Source organism: Pongo pygmaeus, chromosome 1 (genome assembly GCF_028885625.2).
Source record: "Pongo pygmaeus isolate AG05252 chromosome 1, NHGRI_mPonPyg2-v2.0_pri, whole genome shotgun sequence".
Taxonomy (NCBI): domain Eukaryota; kingdom Metazoa; phylum Chordata; class Mammalia; order Primates; family Hominidae; genus Pongo; species Pongo pygmaeus.
In genome coordinates, this window is record NC_072373.2 from 131,074,618 (window position 1) to 131,096,875 (window position 22,258).

At 38.1% G+C, this 22,258-nt stretch overlaps 1 protein-coding gene across 6 annotated transcripts in view; it reads left to right on the forward strand.

Moving 5' to 3' along the window:
- The window catches only part of PLPPR5 (phospholipid phosphatase related 5), a 118,443-nt gene that overhangs the window by 40,516 nt on the left and 55,669 nt on the right, over positions 1 to 22,258 (forward strand). For all 6 annotated transcript variants that reach the window (XM_063652680.1, XM_063652681.1, XM_054456488.2 and 3 more), the window contains 2 exons: positions 11,246 to 11,378; positions 14,622 to 14,872. In XM_063652680.1, the coding sequence (XP_063508750.1) occupies positions 11,246 to 11,378; positions 14,622 to 14,872 (384 nt within the window). The remainder of the gene's footprint in view (positions 1 to 11,245; positions 11,379 to 14,621; positions 14,873 to 22,258) is intronic.

A 22,258-nucleotide genomic window follows, 5' to 3' on the forward strand; every position in this document is an offset into this window, starting at 1 on the left:
TAATAATGACTAAAATTAACGTAGTGCTTACTCTGTGCCAGCCCCTTTACTACGAATGTTATAACAATAACCTCATTTCTATGAATGTTATAACAATAACCTCACAACAGCCCCATGATGGCATTATTTCTATTGTTTCCATTTTGTGTATGATAACATTGAGGTGAAGGGAAGTTATATGACTTAATTAATTAATTAATTAAGATCATTCAGCTAATAAGAGGGTAAAAAAGATTGGATACCTTTCTGCCAGATTGTTTCAAAAAGCGGCACTGAATTTCTTTTTGTGCAAGTTTTGATGAGTTGCACACTCAGTTGTCAGTTATCACTTACCCCTAATCTCATCCTTTCTTCATTTATTTACTAGTATTTTTACATGTGTCTGCACTGGCATATGCATGCATAAATAAGTGCAAGCTAAGTTGTAAGTTTCTTTGATGGCCTCCCCATTTTAAACGTAGTCAGCCATGCAGTAGACTTACAGAGGATGTGAGTGGCCTTCCTGGGTGCTGAGCATTGATTAAGTGAGCCATCCTTCTCAGGACAGTTCATCTCTTCATATTTCACTTAAAATATCTAGAAAGTGAGTGTGTTGGATTTGTTTTTACTTTAGGATTTATTTAACCTCTCTTTCTGTAGTCCCATCCTTTTATTGCAATACCTGGAATAGCTCTTTGCACAGTACAAGTACATAATAATTATTAGTTTGAATCAGTATCTAAAAATCCCTTTTAACATAACCTTGACAAATTTACAATATAATAAAAAGGAGTTTTAGACACCTTGAAATATCTTATAGAGCTTAGAGAGCTTGTTGAAACACAGACGGCCAGACCCCACCCCCAGAGTTCTTGAGTCAGTAGGGGTGGGGCCCGAGAATGTGCATTTCTGTCAGGTTCCCAGATTGCTGATACTGTTGGTTCAGGGACCACATTTGAGAGCTACTGTCTGTAGAGCTCTCAAAATAGACATATATCTTTCCCAATTGAAAAGTGAGTTAATAAGCTCATCCCACCCAGTGGCTGGGATGGTAGCTTCATGTGTTTCTTATCCTCTGGTATCTACATTTTAACAGTCTTCTAAAGATTGCGAATCTTAACTCAAAGGTTCAAATCCGCAACTCAAAGGATCAAATCCAATTCTTGACCTCATATCCTTCCATCAAAGCGGCCTTTGTCCCTCCACTTCCCTTAAACTGTCCTCTCCCCAGAGTATTAGGGCTTCCTGGTTGCCACATCCCCACAGTTATAACCACGGCTAGTAACATATATAGGTTACTTTATTCTTTATTTTCTTCTTCTGTAACTGGATTTTAATAATAGCATCTACCTCATCAGATTGCTTTGAAGATTAAATTGGCCAATATTTGGAAAGCACTTAGAACAGTGCCTAAAACCTAAGCCCTGTTTACATGAACAGTGTAAATGAGCTTTTATTATATGTTAAATGTTTCCCAAATTTTCTTCTCAGGACATCACCTTCATGACTTAAATCATAGCTGCATACCAACTCAGCTAGCATTCATTTTTTCTTTTTTTTTTTTCTTTCTTTTCTTCTTCTTCTTCTTATTATTATTATACTTTAGGTTTTATGGTACATGTGCCCAATGTGCAGGTAAGTTACATATGTATACATGTGCCATGCTGGTGCGCTGCACCCACCAACTCGTCATCTAGCATTAGGTATATCTCCCAATGCTATCCCTCCCCCCTCCCCCCACCCCACAACAGTCCCTGAAGTGTGATGTTCCATTCGACCCAGCCATCCCATTACTGGGTATATACCCAAAGGACTATAAATCATGCTGCTATAAAGACACATGCACACGTATGTTTATTGCCGCATTATTCACAATAGCAAAGACTTGGAACCAACCCAAATGTCCAACAATGATAGACTGGATTAAGAAAATGTGGCACATATACACCATGGAATACTATGCAGCCATAAAAAATGATGAGTTCATGTCCTTTGTAGGGACATGGATGAAATTGGAAATCATCATTCTCAGTAAACTATCGCAAGAACAAAAAACCAAACACCGCATATTCTCACTTATAGGTGGGAATTGAACAATGAGAACACATGGACACAGGAAGGGGAACATCATTTTTTCTTAAAATCAGTTCACTTCACTAACAAATTATTATAAAAGAATACATTCTATTATTACTACAAATGGAAAACCAGTATCACTTGGTAAGTAGAAGGGAACCATAAAATAAATACAAAAAAGCCTACATTGTTTTAAAAATTCTAGCCAGGCATTGTTTTCTGGAAAAGACCCGGAGACTGATACTTGCTCTCTCTCTTTTTAAAAACAGGGAAATTAGCAAGTTCCAGCTTCTGTAACAAATAAAACCCCACGTTTCACTGGATTCACACATTCAGAGTTTAAAGTTTAGGTGTGTCCCATGACTGTACTTCTGTGGATTCATTTTGCTTTTTGGATATTATTTCACACATCTCTGAAGGATGTGAAACACATGCCAAATACTATCATACTGATTACATAACTTCTGTTTTGCTGCATTACATCTGAAGTGGTTTTCTTGTACCAATTTCAAATCAATGATGCATGGATATCTTTGAGTCACCACCAGTTAGAGGGGAGAGGAATTTCTAATTGTGTGCTTATAAATAAAAATATAGAGCTATTTGGAGTTTGACATTCGATGAAAATCTACAGCGATTTTCTCTTCCTAGTAAAACTTCAGTATTTTGTCATCAAGGACTGTAGATCACAAAGTTGGACTATGCATAACAAAGGTTGAGGTATGAGAACAAAGTGATGTGTGCATCCTGGAGACATTTATGATTCACACCTGCATTCTTGTAGGTTGCTATTCATCAGCAGAATGGGGCTTTTTACTCATTACCAAAGACGGTAATTGATTAAAAAAAAAGGGCTAGATACCAGACCTGTCCTCGAAGACATGATGGAGACTTAATTGCGCCATTAGGAAGGGACAGACAGTGTGTAGATCCAGCTTGTTAGGCAGAGCAAGATTCGAGGAGCTTCATAATGTTCAACAGTGGGATTAATAAAGCATAATGTAATGTCCAGCAAGGGGATGAGGTGTAATAAGGAATGTGATACTCAAGTTTGAGAAGGTCTGTCAGTGGGGTGCAAGGCTTCTATCAGGTTGGGGTTCAGGAGCAGATCTCTTCCTCCCAATGGGGTAAACTGTCAGATTGCAATAGGGAGGGGACTGTGACTAAGAAACACCACAATTGCTCAGACCCAGCTCTGAATGCACAGATAAAGCAGTGAGGTCAGTTGCGGTGGTTCATGCCTGTAATCCCAGCACTTTGGGAGGCTGAGGCAGGCGGATTGCATAAGCCCAAGAATTCAAGACCAGCCTGGGCAACATAATGAAATCCCATCTCTACCAAAAAAAAAAAAAATCAAAAATTAACTGGGCATGGTTGCACATGCCTGTAGTCTCATCTACTCAGGAGGCTGAGGCAGGAGGATTATTTGAGTGCAGGAGGTCGAGGCTTCAGTGAGCTGTGATTGCACCATGGCACTCCACCCTGGGCAACAGAACAAGATCCTGCTTCCAAAATAAATAAATAAAGCAGTGAAAGCCCTTCCGTATTAGTTTCTGAGCCCTTGGTGGACATCTCATCACATTCTATGTCAGATTGATAAGGACTATGAACAGTCACTAATCTTCCCTGGAGGTTGTTTGAGGGCTTCCTGTACAACTGGGAACGGACAGGTGCTTTGCCTCTCTTGGCAGAGGAGGAGTAGGGATGGGTTGAGTTTAGTGGGCCCAGATGAGGGGAGCTGGAAGGCAGATGTAAGAGAAACGAGGTAAGGGTTGACAGTTCTGCACTTACTGTGCCAGCCTGCCCTCTGTCTACCAGCAGAGTCCTTTTTTCCCTCCTTTTTCTTTCATGTCCCAAGCAATGGAGAGTTTTTGCTGAGGCGGCGGAGGAGTACCTCCGTGAAAGGCTGATCCATGGGAGGCCAGTTGATCCTTCCCACTGGGACCACAGGTGTCCTTCCCAAGGTTCTGCTTCTTTCTCCTGCTCTATAGACAGGTGGTGCCTGTGGGAGGCAGGAGGGGCCATGCTGCTTCTCAGTCGATCTGAGTTAACACCGTTCATCATCTCAACTCTGTCTAGAAACAGCTTTCATTGGTTAGTTCACAGAAGAAAGGAAGTTTTATCAAAGAAAACTATGAAGTGACAAAGCTTTTAGCATCTCCATCTCTGGATTCTGTGACCTGGAAATCTCATATTTTCCACTCCCAGCAGGGAAAGCAAACCAGTTATGCTCTTTGCCCCAGGGATGCTTTGGGAATCTAGTGAAAATGGTAGCCCGTGATTCCAGAATTAAGAACTCCTTCTTGATAAAGGTGAGAAAACGACCAAAACACCAGATCCTCAATGACACCTAAGAGCCAAGGATATGCAAAGAAGACATGAAGACATTTCAGTGAAAACAGTGTCTCAAAAAATTGCAATGGAGTTAGAAAGGGCTATGTGAATGTTTTTGGTATTTGTTGGAAGACTGGCTTGTGTGTTAATAGGATCAGTAAAATCTTTTTTTCTATACTTGGCTTTCTCATACCTGGACAGGAGTCCAGAGGTCCTTATGAGGTGCTTTGTGCCCTATCTCATATCTTTTGAAACTGTAGAGATGCTAGGAATGTGGTAGGACTCCAGGGTGTGACCTGTAAGTGGGCAGCAGGGACTGACCTATCTTAACTTGGAAAAGCTGGAGGAGAGGCTCACAAGTTCCCAGGCAGAGGCTGTGGTCAAAATAAAACTCTGAACTTGGATTCAGACTCTGGCTGTGCCGGTTACCATGTGACTCAGGCATGTTCAATCTCTCTCTCTCTCTCTCTCTCTCTCTCTCTGTCTCTCTCTGGAGGTTTCCTTATCTATAGAGATGGGAAGATTGAACTGCATTCTCTTCATTCATACAGTATTCATATTTATTGTCAGTCACTGTGCTATAATAGTAGAAGTTTAAAGATAAATGTTATGCAATCCTTACCTCAGAGAGGCTCTCAACTGAGTGGAAGACACAGATGTTACTGATATTTATAAAAGCATATGGAAATTATTATAATAAATGTACAATGTGCCATTGGAACACAGAGAAGGGAAGGATGAACTGCACCAGGAATAGAATAAAGTTGCAATAGAATAGGCAATATTTAAATCATGTCTCAAGCACAGAACCATGCACTGCCTGCCAAGATATACTAAGCCATGGACCAAGCATAAAAACCTGGATGTATGGAAATACTGGATATGTTGGAGAATGAAAATGCTTAGCTGTGACTAGAGCACAGAGTGTCTGAAGGCTATGTAGGAATTGCTGAAGCTGTAAAAGATAGGTTTAGGCTCAGCAGTAAATGATCTCTTATGAAATTTTAGTTAATCCACAAGCTATGAGGACACACTGAAAATTGTAAATAGAAAATGTGGGGCTGGGTGTGGTGGCTCTTGCCTGTAATCCCAGTGCTTTGGGAGGGTCGCTTCAGGCCAGGAGTTCAAGACCAGCAACATAGCAAGACCCGACCTCTCTGCAAAAACTAAAAATAAAAAATAAAAGAGATTAATTGGGCATGGTGGCACACGCCTCTAGTAGTTAGTCTTAGCTACCCAGGAGGCTTAGGTGGGAGGATGGCTTGAGTCCAGGAATTTAAGGTTGCAGTGAGCCATAATTGCACCCCTGCACTCCAGCCTGGGTGACAGAGGGAGACCCTGTCTCCAGAAAAAGACAAGAAAATTTGGATTATACAAAATTTGCTTTCAGTAAACCAATCTGACAGTAACAGTTTGAAGAGCAGAGAAAATGGAAGCACAAATGCAAGTTCTGAGTATGCTTTAATGCAGGAAAAAAGTGAAGAGGGACGATTTTAAAATGGAGGTAGTGATAAAAGTGGTCTTATTTGAAATAGAATTAAGATATGTAATCAACAGGATTTAGCAATTGATGGAGATTCAGTTAGAAGGAATAAGATCTCTTGTGCAACATGGTGACTATAGTTAATAAGAATGTACTGTATACTTAAAAATTGTTAACAGAGTAGATTCTAAGTGTTTTCACCACAAAAAGTGGTAATTATGTGAGGTAATGCATATGTTAAATAAACTTGATTTAACCATTACATAATGTATACATATTTCACAACATTATGTTGCATGCCATAAATGTATATAATTTTGTGTCAATTAAAAATAATATAAATAAAAGCAATTGATGAAAAGAGACAAATGAGGGAACTGGAGGTGTCAGCATGATATGTAAATGTATGAGAGTTTTAGCTTGAGTCCAAGTAGAAATTGAATGGATTAATTGAGATGGTGACACGGAAGAGCAGGAGGAACACATGGATTTTATTTTGGATGTAAAGGCTATGTGGCCTTCCAATAGGTAGATATGAGCATGTTGAGATGTCAGTGTTTAATAGGTGGATGGAGACCTGCATCTGGGGTTTAGGGGAAATATGCAGATTTAGGATTCCTTAGTGGAGCAGGGGTTGGTAAAGTCTTAGGAGGAATGAAGTCCTCCAGGGAGAGCTTCTGTCAGGAAAAGAGAGCCAAAATAAAATACCAGATAATATAGAACTTAGGTCTGTAACTCACTGACGAGAGCCTCTGCTTCAAATTCAAGAGGAAAAAGAGAAATGTATACCTTAGAATCAATATGACCTGGTATTAAATTAGTCATAAGGACAGATATATAGGACAGTAGAAAATGAAAATTCCCTACTTTGTGCCTAGTACTGTGCTAAGCTTAGGAAGAAAGAATAGATATGAATATCAATTATTAATGGAAATATAAACTGCATACAATTACATATATATTAGACTGTTTACTGATGCCGTTGGCTTTAATAGTGACATTGCTACTGTTAATGATGCTCTTGTTGCCAATAATTTTTTCAACAGTTATGACAGTGGTTAACATTTACCAAGTGCTACCTACTGTGCCTCTGCCTTCAAGGCAAACTCAATCTACTTTAGCCTCTGTTGAGGTCAAGCTGAGCGCTAATAGGAGAAAGGTTACCTCCCCCTCTCCAAATGCGTTCTAGTTGGAGTTGTTTTTGAATTCTGTACATTTATCTAATAACAAGCTTTAAGTGTAGTAAGGATCGCACCCTGTCTATCTTTGATGCTGTATATGTTTATATTCTCCTAGAAGCAATTATCAAGTGAGATTAGAAGTACAAGAGTTGTTAGAAAAAACATCTGTGAAAAACAAGCCAGAGACAGCAAGGAGAGCCTTCAGACTGTGATGGAGGTCTGCCCCCCATGCGCTAGAGGGAGGGAGAAGGAAGACTGGGTGGGAAACACTTCAGACTAGGTTAGGTAGTCTCACTGGGGTAGTGGGATTATATAGGAAGCATGGCTCTAACAAGGATTTGGTCAGGCTCATGGAGAATCTTTGAACCAAAATTGCCAACTGGAGGTATCCCATGTTTCAGAAGATTAGGCTCACCCCCACCATGCTTAGTCATTGGCTAGGAGGAGCCTGTAGAAGTGTGGCCTCAGCATGGATACAGTATTGGATCCAGAGGAGCACAGCAGCTGGGCCATCTGTCTGTAAACATCTCTGCAGTGGGAGATTTGAGTGACATATTTCATTGCCACCACAGATTCTCTCAGTGACTCAGTGACACTTCTTCCTAAGTGTTCTCCTAGCACGTATTGTCCAAACCAGTCAAATAAAGCTCAGCCTGTGCAACCTTGTACCATTATTAATCAATTTGCTTGTGTCTACCCTGTTAGATTATAAACCTTTCTTCAGAAAGGTTTATGATTAGTGTCTAGCACTGTGCCCTTAACTCAGAAGGCATTTACATAAATACATTCATCATAATTATAATTATTTTATTTTCATTATTTGAATTTATCTGAGAGCAGGCTGGGCGCGGTGGCTCATGCCTGTAATCCTAGCACATCGGGAGGCAGATGCGGGTGGATCACCTGAGGTGAGGAATTCGAGACCAGCCTGGCCAACATGGTGAAACCCCATCTCTACTAAAAATACAAAAATTAACCTGGTGTGGTGGCATGTGCCTATAGTCCCACCTACATGGGAGGCTGAGACAGGAGAATTGCTTGAACCTGGAAGGAGGAGGTTGCAGTGAGTCAAGATTGCGCCACTGCACTCCAGCCTGGGTGACAGAGTGAGACTTCATCTCAAAAAAAAATAATAATAATAGTAATAATCTGAGAGCAGTAAACAATTGAAGTTTTAACTCAGGAAGTTGGGTGGGGGAAGTTAAGAGAGACTATGGTTTTGATAAGGGGTTTCATGGATATCACAGTGAGCTATGGGGGAAAGAGAACTAGAGTGTGTGAATTAGACATACCCTTGGAGAAAGCAGACACCTAGGCATATGCATTTGATGAGATGAAGTCCATGTAGGTGGACAGAATACAGTATCAAGAGAACATGCTGGAAAGAGCTAGTCTAGACCAAGAACTGGCCGGAGGGTCCAGCAAGATGTGATGGACAGGCGTTTGACATCGGCATCTAATCACAACAACTCTGTGTTTGAGAACTACCTTCTCTACCCACAGTGACATTTTCATGTACCATGACATACCTTCTTAACCTTGGCTCATTAGACTGAGGGAGATGCCTTATCTCAACCTAAACCTCCTAGAAATTTGGAATTGAGGTTTGGAAAATCTTATCAGTTGAACTATTTCCTTGGACCAAGCTGGCAAATTCAAGATAAGCTTCTTGAAGACAATTGGGGAAATCATGTATGCTCGGAATCAGGAGCACTGGCTGGCAGAAAGGCATACAAAGAGAAACTGAGATGAAAGACAGTGTGACTCCAGGGAAAGAGGGAGAATGAAATGGCAACAACTGTTGCCTGGACTCCTGAGGACTTTCCATTCATGGGCCTAATCCCCAAGCTCCCTGCCCTTCAATTCTGAGGAAACGAACACTAGAATAAACTTACTATTTTGGTTAACATAGTTCAAGTGGGTTTCTTATAGTAGCAGCCAAATGATAGTGACTGAGAAACTGTTCTGGCAGAAATGCTCAGGATACAAATCCGAAATTCAGCAACGTGAAATGTGCTGAGATGCAGGCAAGCAAGAGGTCAGCATTAGAAAGCTACTGGGAAGACAGCCCCGGGAAAAGTGGCCCCAACAAGGCAGTTGTTGGTCTGTTAAGACCCTGGTAACTAAAAAGAATTATCAAGTCAGGGACTTCATATATAGGCTCCAGTTTTAGGAACTAGGTACAGGATAGATCCTTCATCATAGGAACAAGCCAGAAGTTGGTTATTAGAAGTCAGGCAAAAGATTAATAGCAGACTAGGACATTCTGATCTATTGAAGCTGAGAGTTTTTTGAAAATGTGATTCCTTTATGCATTAAATAAGAATTATTGGGTACCTACTACATTCTAGGGAGTTTAGCATGGTAGCCTGAGTTAGGGTTCAGTGTACCATGGGGTAGGGCCTGCCTGGGGTTGGAGACTCAGTGGAAGCTGCAGTGGAGAAGAGGAGGCTGGGAGGGCAGCCATCATGTGCGGAGCCGGTCAGCTCATGAAGTGGAGTGGATGATGCATTGTTAGAATTTGGAACATTCTGTGGTAAAACAGACCCAGAAGAAGTTGAATCTGAAAACCCAGAAAGCGTCATCATGGTAATCTCTTTCAAGGTGCAGTGAAGAGGAGGTAGGACATGAGAAAAATGTTATTCAGAAAGAGAGATAAGGTGTCAAACACACAGTTCATCTACTTATCAGATTCTCCAGATACTCATGAAAAATAATTCTTGTGCATCCTTTGGCTGGATGAACTGTTTCATCACACATCCGCTCTACTTTACCAATGCCAGAGTTAAAATTCAGGAGGAAGTTGGAAGTTCTTATCTCTCCCACCTCAATCCAGTCTCACCAAATAGGCAAGACTAGTCTCTTTTAATTTAGTTCCACTCAATGTCTTCTGATTTAACATTGAACCCTGGCCTACTTGGAAAAAAAAGAAGTATAGTCAAAAAAGAGGAAAAGGGGGTAGAAAGAAGGATGAAAGTGAAGAGGTATCTCATAATCTTTTGTTCACACTGGGGTAAAAGTGGGTCAAACACCTAATCTCCTGTAACCTCCTTCTCTACCTCACGCTTTCTATTTTGAATGTCTTGTAATCATAGATATTACTTTTCATAGAGACCCCAAAAGCATTTCCCCAGGGAATGTCAGGGACTCCCTGTATAGCATGTTAATTAAGTTTGACAAGACATAATAAAGGCAAATTTCACAATGACAAATTAGTAGACACACTGTTAGCTCCAGTTTCTTTTTCTCTTAATCTTATTTCTCATGCTGTTGTTCATAGTATTAAATAGAGTGAGAAATTTCTGCTTGGCTTCTGACTGGCCTTAAAAGGAACACATTATTTAACCTCCCTAAATCTCCATTTCCTCATTTGTAAAATGGAATATTAATACTTGCTGTAATACCTTACTAGGTGATTTTGAGGACCATGTATAAAAATCACTACCAATGGTACAAATACCAATGTAAGATAGCCAGGTCTTTTAATAAGTCAGCAGAGTAGAGCAAAGTGTCTGTAACAGAACCTTGTTCTTGGGCAACTCACTTGTGTTCCAAGTCTTGGTGTTTCTTTACTTGTGAAAAGGGTAGGATGCTATTCCTAGTTTCATATGGTTTTAATGAAGATCAAAATAACATTTATACTAAAGTATAAGTAGTATATTAATTATGACAATTCCTAGTAATGTCTCAGAACAGGAGGCTCTCAGGGTCAAACATGTGCAGATTTATTTTTTCTTATTTATAAAAGTATTAATATGATTTTAAGTTAGTGTGTGTATATCAGATGCTTTAAAAAGTATTTGCATGGAGAATCTGTTGTGAATTCTGTAGCAGAGTCAAATTTAAATAAGACATAGTAACTTAAAGAAAAACATGGAATTTAATTACACATCAAAAATAAATGAGTACTTCCTTACTTATCTTTTGTATATTTTATTTTTTTAATTAAGACTTTCAGAAAACAAAAAATGTTGTCTATTTTTGTTCATAATTTTTCAATATGAGAAAAATATGGTTTACATAAATAGGGACAAGGCTGTAATCAAAGGATCTAGGAAGTCGATTATGGCTCCATTTTACATTGAGATTATTACCATTCAAAGGGGCTCCATTTTACATTTTTAAAATAAAAATATTTTACATTTATACTGGTTAAATTCTAATATGCCTTAATCTTTTATTTTCTTTCAAGATAATAGTTGGAGAAACTGCTGTCTTTTGCCTACAACTAGCCACAAGGGATTTTGAAAACCAGGAAAAAACTATTTTAACTGGAGACTGTTGCTATATAAACCCGCTGGTGCGCCGAACTGTCCGATTTCTTGGTATGTGTTCATTAAATTATTTTTAATATTTCTGAAACAGTGTCTGTGTATAAGCTAAACCTTAAAATGACCCACATGTTAACTGTTTGCAAATATTAGGGTTTTTTTTCTTTGAAATGTTTCAATTTGCTTTTAAAAATGAACATTACACACTGCTTGGGTGATGGTTGTATTAAAATCGCAGACATCACCACTAAAGAACTTATTCATGTAACCAAACACCACCTGTTCCCCTAAAATCTACTGAAATAAAAAATAAATTAAAATTATTTTAAATAAACGTTACATACTACTTTCTCTTTAGTATAGTGAGATCCCACTTTAGGATGTCATTTCCACATTCCTTTAAGGCAAAAAGAACACCACCTTTGGATGTTTAATATTCTTTAAGAGCCAAAAATTACGTGATTACTGTGTTTATGAAAATCTTTGAACAGTGCTTAGTGGGAGGGTGGTGATAATCCAGGTAGGTTGTTGAACATCATGAAGGATAAGAAAAACAACTTGGCAAATAGAAGAAATGTAGCACTCCATGCACTACTTCTAAGTTGATTTTTATATAAACAAAAAAGTATTGGGGATTTTATTAGAGGACAAGATTCACTAATAATTTAACTTTCAATCTCAAATACTAGCAATAATAGATATATGCATGAATTATTGAAAATCATTTTAATTCAGAACTTAGCCCAGACCCATTTTTTAACAGACACAATACAATTTAATATAAATAATTGTTTCCTGGATTTATCAGATAAAAATAAGTATATCTGTATATACTAAATGCCATTTAAGATAAATTTTTATTAGTATTAAGAGATGCACTAAAGATAATGTAACTCTTCAACATAGTTCTCATACTGAAGGTAACTCTTCAACATATTTCTCATATTGAAAGGATCAGGATGAAGACTTTGAAGATATTATGCATAGATCACCTAATCTATCTATAAACTCATTAAAGACTAGCCAAATGTCATCAGGCTTTTGGATCTCTCTGAAGATGAAAGGCCTTCATATCCAAGATTGTTATTTTTACTGACATCAAGTTATGTATCTCCAAAGCCCTCATTTATCCTGTTGAAGGGACAGCTTTTATATGAAACCTTAAAAGTTATTTTTTCACATGTGTCAATACTGTGTTCTTGACTAATTTCTTTTTGTATAAGCCATTTAATAAAAAAAAGCAATATACAATATGCTTAGAATTAAAAGTATTTAAAGAAATTGATGCTTTCCTAAATACTGTTAAGCAAATTACATTGTGCCTATTAAAGTAAAATATTTTTCTGCATTTGCACACATATTTCTAAAGAATTTTTGGCTCAAAGTACAGTATGCTTTTAAGTCTCTGCATGTTTCTTATTACATGATTTTATAAAATACGAAAGCACATTTGTTTCTTGTTCCCTTGTGATTTGGATGTTTCTAGCTATAATAAAGTGGAAGCATGTAAGCGAAGCATCACTGTATAATAGTACATCATTCTGTATAGTGACTTTATTCTTTAGGTCAGTGGAGTAGATACATTTACAGGATCTCACTTTAATAATTATCTTTGTAGTCAACTACAGTATTAGCCTTGGGCAGATGCACTGACATTTTAATTCCAAAACACATTTGGGAACTTTAAAGTGTCAAGAGACATTTCCACATTCTTATCAAATATTTTTCTCTGTTATAAACAGGAAAACCCATTACACCAAACAGCCTAGATTTCAAAGGTGTACAAATGAAGAAGACTTGTAATTTAGGTTCCCATGCTTGGCCATGAGATTTTGGAAGAAGTTTTATTGAGCTCAGTTCTCTTTAGTTTCTCTTCCTCTTTCAAATTTCTGATTTTGATAACCTTTACTTTGTATGATTCATACAATGCTGGTGAGATGTTAAGAAAGGGCTTCTTATTGTTCGCTTTTTAGATAAAGAGTGAACTAATATCTTTGTTTCATTCCCATTTGTGTACACATAGAGTTTTGCTGTGTGGGGGTTTTTGTATGTAAACCTTTTGTAATGTTATATAGTATTTCAAAAATTTAAAAGAACAGCTATGCATCTAATACTGGAAAATTATTTGATCCGGTACAACTTTTATGGTGATATACTATACAACAGCCAATAATGATGAAAAGGCTTGGGAAACAAATAATCCAGAAATATATGACTAAAAAGAAAAACATCTAATTATTGTAACCTAAGTATATGACATTTTAATAAATCAGTACTTTTAGAAGTATTACTTTGGGATAGTTTTAAAAGGTCCTGTTGGATTTTATTCCCCAAATTATAAAAGGATGAATTTCCTTTCATTGGTACCACATCCTTGAAGATTGTAGCTCTAAGTTTAATTGAAATTAATGCCAAAAATTATTTTGCCTGTATAATAGAAAAATAAGTTTTAACAATAATAACCAATGACTTTGAATTTAGAAAATGTTTTTGGTATTCAAGTAAATTGGCAAGTTCCTTAGCAAAGGAGGAAAAAATATCTACACACTTAGTTCTATACCTTCAGGTAACCAAAGCAAATAAATTTTAAAACTGTAAAAATAATTAATAACCTATAATTTTGATTGCCTTGTTTACTAAATAGCCCACATTGGATCAATTGAAAGCCAGTCCATAAAAGATAAGGTGGAAATAAATTACTAGCTGTTCTATGACTTTAAAAAAAATGTGTTTCTGAAGGCAATGTAGAGATTACTCTGAAAGCATTCTGCTTTACTTGAGATTTTCCATATTTAAATGAAAACTGATGGCACTGGATTTACTGCTAATTGGCGACTCCAGCAGCGTTAACATCAGTCTGAATGGGAGTAACAGCATAATCAAAGAGAGACAACTGCTTTGCTTTGTTTGTGAGATAAAAAAAAATTCAAAAAATTGGAGAAAAAAGGAAATTGCTAACATTAGTAGAGCATGATAGACTATACCCTCTCAAGGAACACGTGACTCCATGAACAATTGCATTACCTGGAGTCTGAGAATACATGTTCTTATGTTATCTTATGTCTTATAAACCTGCCATGCACAAAAACCAGTAGTAGACAGGGCAATATTTACCACTTTCACCATTCCAGAAAACCAAGGAAAGAACTGGAGAGGGATGAAATGAAAGGAACTATGTGTATGTATGGAATATTTTATAGTTTCTAAAATATTTCCATTTTGGTTTATTGTAAACTGAAATCCACACACACACACACACACAAGCAAGAAGTTAAAATTATTTGTTTTCTTCCCCAGGAATTTATACATTTGGACTGTTTGCTACAGATATCTTTGTAAATGCTGGACAAGTAGTCACAGGAAATCTGGCCCCACATTTTCTTGCCCTGTGTAAGCCCAATTATACAGCACTTGGATGTCAGCAGTATACACAATTCATCAGTGGGGAAGAGGCCTGTACTGGCAACCCAGATCTCATCATGAGAGCCCGAAAAACCTTTCCATCCAAAGAAGCAGCTCTCAGTGTCTATGCAGCTATGTATCTGACCGTAAGTAAGGATTATAAATTTGTTGTCTTAGTCTGCATTACTGTTAATTTTTCCAATGTAGAAATTCTTTTTCTCTGCCATAATGAAAGTCACTTAAAGCACATTCATATCTTTCTGTAGGCCATTTAATCTATTTTTAATAATAGCTGTTTGTACTCTGAACAAAATTAAGTCAGTTGACTCTCATGAGATTATGTGTGGGTAGTTGGTTGTATTAAAAAATGTAGCCATTAGCATTTCTATTTGAGAATATGTTTGTCTTTATATTAAACAGGACTTAGTGGAAACAAATTTGTTGTAGCATTCCCCATGAACTTGTAATAGCACGATTAAGAGAACTACCTAGGCCTCTTAGCTGCCTACCCAGGCTCTCATAGTCCCTGCTGGGGATGAAAGGGACACTCTTTTTTTCTAGAAAGCACTATTATTACGGGCAACCATATCTTCATCATATCTCAATTAGCGTTTAACGTTTTCTCATAGAACTAACCAAAGTGTCCTTAGAAATTCTATTTTTTCCTTTAGTCTTGAGTATTGGCCACCGTCTTAGTGGCAAGAGCCAGGCCCCCATGCAGCTATCCTAGGACCTTCAGTTGGAAGTGAGTGCACTACCCATATGCAGAAGGAGAAAGAAGGGCAGCTTTGGCAGGCAGCTCTTGTCCCCAACAATGGTACCGTCAACGGTACCATCAACCTCTCCCTCCTCACAAGGATGTGCCTTGCAGCTCAGGAGGTGGACTCCTAAAGCGTTCCCTGTAGGCTTTTCCACAAACCCCAATAAGGTCAGAGATTTTTTTTTTTTTTTGAGACGGAGTCTCGCTCTGTCAGCCAGGCTGGAGTGCAGTGGTGCAATCTCAGCTCACTACAAGCTCCGCCTCCCAGGTTCACGCCATTCTCCTGCCTCAGCCTTCCGAGTAGCTGGGACTGCAGGCATACCACCACACCCGACTAATTTTTGTATTTTTAGTAGAGATGGGGTTTCATCGTGTTGGCCAGGCTGGTCTCAAACTTCAGACCTCAAGTGATCTGCCCACCTTGGCCTCCCAAAGTGCTGGCATTACAGGCGTGAGCTGCTGCACCTGGCCAGATCAGAGAATTAAATGTCTTCTGGGGTTCTCCTTCCCAGTGGTGCCAAATCTACTTCCTTCCAATTTCAGCTCATTAACAAGAGATCTGTAAAGTCTCGGGACCAATTTGAAACCAAATTTGATTATTTCTAATGACTTGGAAAAACTTGGAATTATTTTTTTACCCTCAGAGAGCTATTTGATAATGGAAATGTTTTCAATACAATCATGTTATTTCTAAAAGCAGAAAGAATGTATGGAATACCTTCTGACACCTCTACTTGAGTTTCAAATAAAGATTACTGAATAAAAGGACAATTTAGGAAGGGAAATACAGCATTACACGTAACATTTACAATGGCAGGATAATTTTAGAACCATAGAGTATGCATTTTAACATTTTTTAAAGTTTTTAAGCCAAGTTAATTCTATCCCTCACTGCCTGGACATTTTAAAAATCCCATCCAGAAACTTTTTATGGAGTCAAGGATTCTTTCCTTAATGCTATCCTATTTATTTTCTCTTTCACTGCTTCCTAACTTTTCTAAACTTTGTCTGTTACAACTCTCTCCTTGCCATCTCGCTGCGTCCCCAAACTCTGTTCTTCTAATTTCCCCTGTTTTCTTTAGCCCATCAGCATTGCTTTTTCTTGCACATTCTAAGGTACCTTTGGGCCTGATATGAAGTATAGTAGCCCATGCATATTCTTTCCTATTCAAGAAATCGCTTGACTACATGTTTCACGTCTACTAGAATATGAAGCACTCAGCCTTAAAACAGGGATTGAAACTTGAGTGAATCAGAAGTCACAAAATACTTTTCACTCATTGCCATCACGTCTAAATTTGATGTTCATATTTGTATCTGGGTATGAATTGCAAATATATCTGCATATAAATACATGACCTAGCCAGTGTTGGGAGACAAATTCCAGAATGCTCTCTGACCCCAAATATTCTTACACAAATATTTTAATACTAATAGACATTAGATTCAGATGGGGCGTGGTGGCTCATGCCTGTAATACTAGAACTTTGGGAGACCCAAAAAGCAGAAAGATCACTTTGGAGTTTGACACCAGCCTAGGCAACCTAGGAGACCCCATCTTTACAAAAAAGAGAGAGAAAAAGAAAAAAAAAAAAGCAAAACCTCAGCCAGGTGTGGTGCTGCATGCCTGTAGTCCCAGCTACATGAGAAGCCAAGACGGGAGAATCTCTTGAATCCAGGAGTTTGAGGTTACAGTGAGCTATGATCACTCAACTACATACACTTCAGCCTGGGTAACAGAGCAAGAACCTGTCTCTAAATAAATAAACAAATAAAAGTTTAAAACACAGTACATGTTAGATTTTGCTGTGTAACCAATGTTTGCCAGTGGTGTTGATTGTGCTGCTATAATAATATACTTGACCTTTTTATTCTGGCAAAATAGTGTTTCAGAGGCATTGCTACAGGAGAAAGTATTATTGCTTATGCACTAGAAGAATCTTAACATCTTGTCTTGCTCAGTCTACTGGCCACCAGCATGCATTTGTTTTATAAACTTCTGAATTATAAATCATACTGTTCTGTAATAAAAATTGGGAAATATTAATGATAATAATTATTATAACAAACATTTGTTGAACATTTACCACGTGTCAGGCACCGATTGCTTCACTTTTACTGACTTAGTTAATACTTTACTAATTCCTTTGTATTTTTAAAGTTATTTCTCATTATTATTTATTTAATAATTGATTATTTGTGATAATTTATTGAATCCTTGTAACATTTTCTTAAAGTATGTGATATTATTTTACCCATTTTATAAATGAGGAGACTCAAAAAGTAAAGTAACTTTCTCAGATCCATAGAACCACAAATTTTTCTGGTGGCGATGTTTCTGAATGTTCCAGAGAAGGAAACATTAGATTTTTTTTAGCCCTAGTGTGTGCATCTGCAGGTGAATTCTTTCCTGCATAATACCAGCATCCAGTAAACTGTAAAGCCAAGGGTGCAGATGGTAGATTAATTTAGAGCAAAATCCCTTAATAGACACTCCAGCACTGGGAAATGTTGTACCGTTAAACATTGGTTCAGACTACAAACTAGGATTCCTGCTTGTAATTACATTGATGGGTACTTCTGTCTTTTTAACAATAGATTCTGTTCTCTGCTGTTTCTCTGTCTTACCCCACCACCCCTTTGTGTGTGTGTGAGTGTGGGTGGCTGCTATGGCAACTCTGAATATAACTCCTGCTGCAAATGTAAGCCTTATAGGCAGGCTTTGCTGTTATATTTGAACTTACATACAAATATATTTTTTCCCACTTTCACTAGAGACACCTTGGGAAAACTTGATAATAGGAATGTTGGGGTGTTTCAAACTAATGCGGTCTCATGAAATGCTTGCCAGAATTTTGATGGGTAGTAAATAGAAAACAGCCATATATTCAATATCCTCCGTGGAAATGGTCTTATGGCTGTATTTAGTTAAAGGCATATTTATTTAATTTAGTGTTGGTGTTATAAACATACATAGATGGCATAAATAAAAATCAATGAGCCCTGTTATGGAGTACGTAAATAATAACTGAGAAATATGTTTCTGATGCCTCTTTGTGTGGATTAGGAAATAAAACTGAGGAATTTGAACTCTCCCTTAACATCTGACTTTAATTAAGGCTTTGGTGCTAAGTTGATCATGGAGGTTTATTTTGCTTTACTGAAAACTTTCAGGAATAAAAAAAAAAAGCTCTATTCCTATTTTTGTAAGTACCGTTGGTTCTCTAGGAAAAAAAAAATTGTGAGAGTTATTTAACTCTCAGTCATCAAATTTATAGTTCAGTGTTTAGTGACATTAGAATGTTTAAATTTACCTTTGTGGTATTTCTTTTCATACAAATGGGTAAAGTTTTTTTCAATTAAAAGCAAATGAACTTCAAGGTTGAGAATGAAAAATTATGTTTGGTGAATTTCCAGTTAACCTCATAAATTGTTGAAACAGACAGACATGAAATGACCTCCTTGGGTCACTTCCAGTTCTGACCTTAGATTTTTGAAAATGTCAAGAAAAAACGGTCAGTTACATTTATTGGCCTCTGTTTCCGCTATGTGTTGCTGCATTATAAACAACCCTAGACCTTAAAACAACAACAATCTGTTACTGTCAGGATACGTAGGGTTGACTTGCGGTTTTCCTGCTAGTCAATCCTTGCTTCTTTCATAGGACACATTCAGCTAATTCAGAGATCTGGGGTTTGGGCTCAGCCGAGACAGCACAAATAGCTGGGCCTCTCTCCTTCTCAAGAGGTCTTTCTCACAAGGGTCATCTTCCCTGATGGCATCTCAGAGCCGCCTTCCGATAGGGTAATGACCCAAGCTGCAGGGTATCTTGAGACTTAGGTTCCTAAGCTTGTTACACATCTCTGTCACTGTATTTTATTGTCCAGGGAAATCACAAGACCAGCCCAGATTGTTGGGGGTAGAGAAATAGCTTCCGCCTAGAGATGGGAGGTGCAGCAAAGTCACAGTGTAATGAGGAGCATTTACTGGGATGGGAAGACTCTGTGGCATTAAACAATTTATCCCGGTCTTTTCCCAGAATACTGGTGGAAACTCTAAAATATCATTCCCTCTCTCCCCTTCCTCACTGGTGGCCAATCGTTGGCATTATCCCACTCTCACTTCCCACACAGCCATCTTTTATAATAAGCTCACAAAGTCCCATGCACAACAACCACTGCTCACAGGCTGCTGAGACAAGGGTTAAATAAACACAACCCACTAGTGTCTGTTTGCCCCCCTCTTCTTTTGAGACTTATTACCTAATTCTGTACAGGACCATGAGCCAGCCCTCACTCGGAGGTATAAGGATTCAGGGAGTGCATGTCAGTTTACTTGTAGCAGGTGATTTCATGAGACTGGTCAGGGATTGTTTTTGGAGTAGAAACAATAGGGTGAGCCAAATGAAAAGCTCCAGGCTGCCATCACGTACTTCTTTTCACTGGAAAATGAGATCTAGCTGCCATCAGAAGGCCATTCCTCTAAAGCTCCCTGCTTAGGAATAATGTAATGCTGAAACGTATAAGGTCCCTGTGCTCTAAATGTCAAACAAGCAAATTTGATGAAGCATCTACTATGTAATACATCAAAAATATTTACTGAGCATGCACTCATAATGTGACTGCTATACAGAAGCTATTTCTCTACCCCCAACAATCTGGGCTGGTCTTGTGATTTCCCTGGACAATAAAATACAGTGACAGAGATGTGTAACAAGCTTAGGAACCTAAGTCTCAAGTGCCATGACCACTATTATTAGTTGATTGATGTTTCACCTATTACCCTTCAGCTAAGTGTTATTGATGTAGTTGGGGGAGAGTACAAAAGACATTTGTGAAGTATCCACTGGGTTCCAATATTTTTACTACCATGGACCCCTTTCATTATTAACCCTGTCTCCCTTTCCCCACACTACTCCATGAACTGCGTGTTTTAAAATCTTTACAACACTTTTTAAATCTTTAAAATACTTTCCCATTGTATCTTAGGCCCAGATATTAAATAATTGCTCATAATCATAAAATATAATAATGCTGTTTTGCAGTTACGCACATACAACTACTAAAATGGCTTGGATGATAATAAACAGTTAAGTAAATGACTAAAGACCTAGGGATACTCTGCATCCTTACCTTAATTTTACTTGGCTTCTGTAAAAGACACTTATATTTGGGTATTCTGTGATTGACATGTGGCTTTATAATGGTTTTCTGGTTCTTCAGTCACATCACAGAAATTCCCGTGTCTTCAACAACCGCTAAGCAGCATGAGATCACCAGTGTTGCCAAATGACTTAGTGTACTCCCAGTCAAAAGCAAAGAACATTGACGTTTTAGTTAATGCATGTGGGCTTATTATAGGTAAATATACTATTTGATTAGGCTGTTTGAAATATTGAAAAATATGTCACAGAATTATATTTATGTGTTTGGGGTTTCTTATGTTAGCAAACATCGGCTTGGGGACTGCTGATAGCATCTTGAACATTCTAATTAAGAAAAGAGGACTTTCTATTCTAGGACAATGTAAGATAGGGCTGTATTATGACTTCCATGGACCCTAGGTAACTTTTGCCTTCATAGGCCCCTTCCACCATAAATAAATTTAAAAATGGTATTTTACAAGTGTATTTCTATAAAATAATATGTAAACGTTATACATTAAACGTTTTCTTTAAACCTAAAAATTCACATTTACCTTCCGCTTCTAAAAAAAAAGTTATGATATTTTCACGCGTCCTTCAAAGTGTCATGGGCCCTAGGTACTGTGCTTACTGTAATGCTGAATTAGTCTGCCCTGAGGAGGGGGTATAATAAAGTTCTCTATGGAATATGATTGTTAGAGTATCTGGTAATGACGAGTCCCACCCGATGTCCAGGAGGGATGAGGTCCTGCTGGCAAGCAGGTGAGTGGTACTTGGTGAGTGGTACTTGGGGTGAGTCTTGAAAATGGACATGATTTGAATAGGGGGAGAAGAAGTGTCCCGGGGAAGGGCAATAGCAGGAGCAAAGGCAAAGAACAAGAAACACTGAAAGAATCAGAAACAGGTAAGGGGGAACCTCAGCATGGGGGTGTATATTTGGAACTGTGGGATTTAAGGATTAGCAAGGGTGAATAAATCAGGAAGATTTTGTAAAACAACCTGAGGCTTTATGGCTTGAATTAAAAAGAAATGTGGAACTGAGAAATGACATTACAGAAGCAGTGCTTCAGAATGGTTGTGTTTGATTCAATTCCATAAATATATATTGAATACCTAGAATGCATAAAGTCTCTACATACTGATATAAACTCTTTTGGCAGCTTAAAAATGGTCTGGTAGAGAGTAAAGAGAGAATTAAAATTGAAAGAAACTAAAGGCAAGGGAAAGCTTTTAAGAAGATCAACACAGAATCTTGGGCATAAAATCAAAATCCCTAGACAGAGTCTCAGGATTTGGATTTGGATTTGGATTTAGCTGGTTTCCTTAAGATTGGGAGCCCTTATACTGATGCGACCAGGACCAGATGAAATGAAATGAAAGTCATAGTTTCTGAGGAATGGAGTAAGCTGGGACTCTGTGAGCTGCCAAGCCTGAGCCATGGCAGGGTGAGTACAGATTGGAGCTGCTAGGGAATCTCTAAGCACTTTTTCCTAAAGCACAGGAATAGGCAAGTCAGATCTAGACCTAGAGCCAGAACTGCAGTGTACACCTCAGAGTTTCTAAACCATCACCAGCTTACTTACACTATGGCTAAATGTGGCCAAGTTCATGGGCCAATTGTTCTGCTGT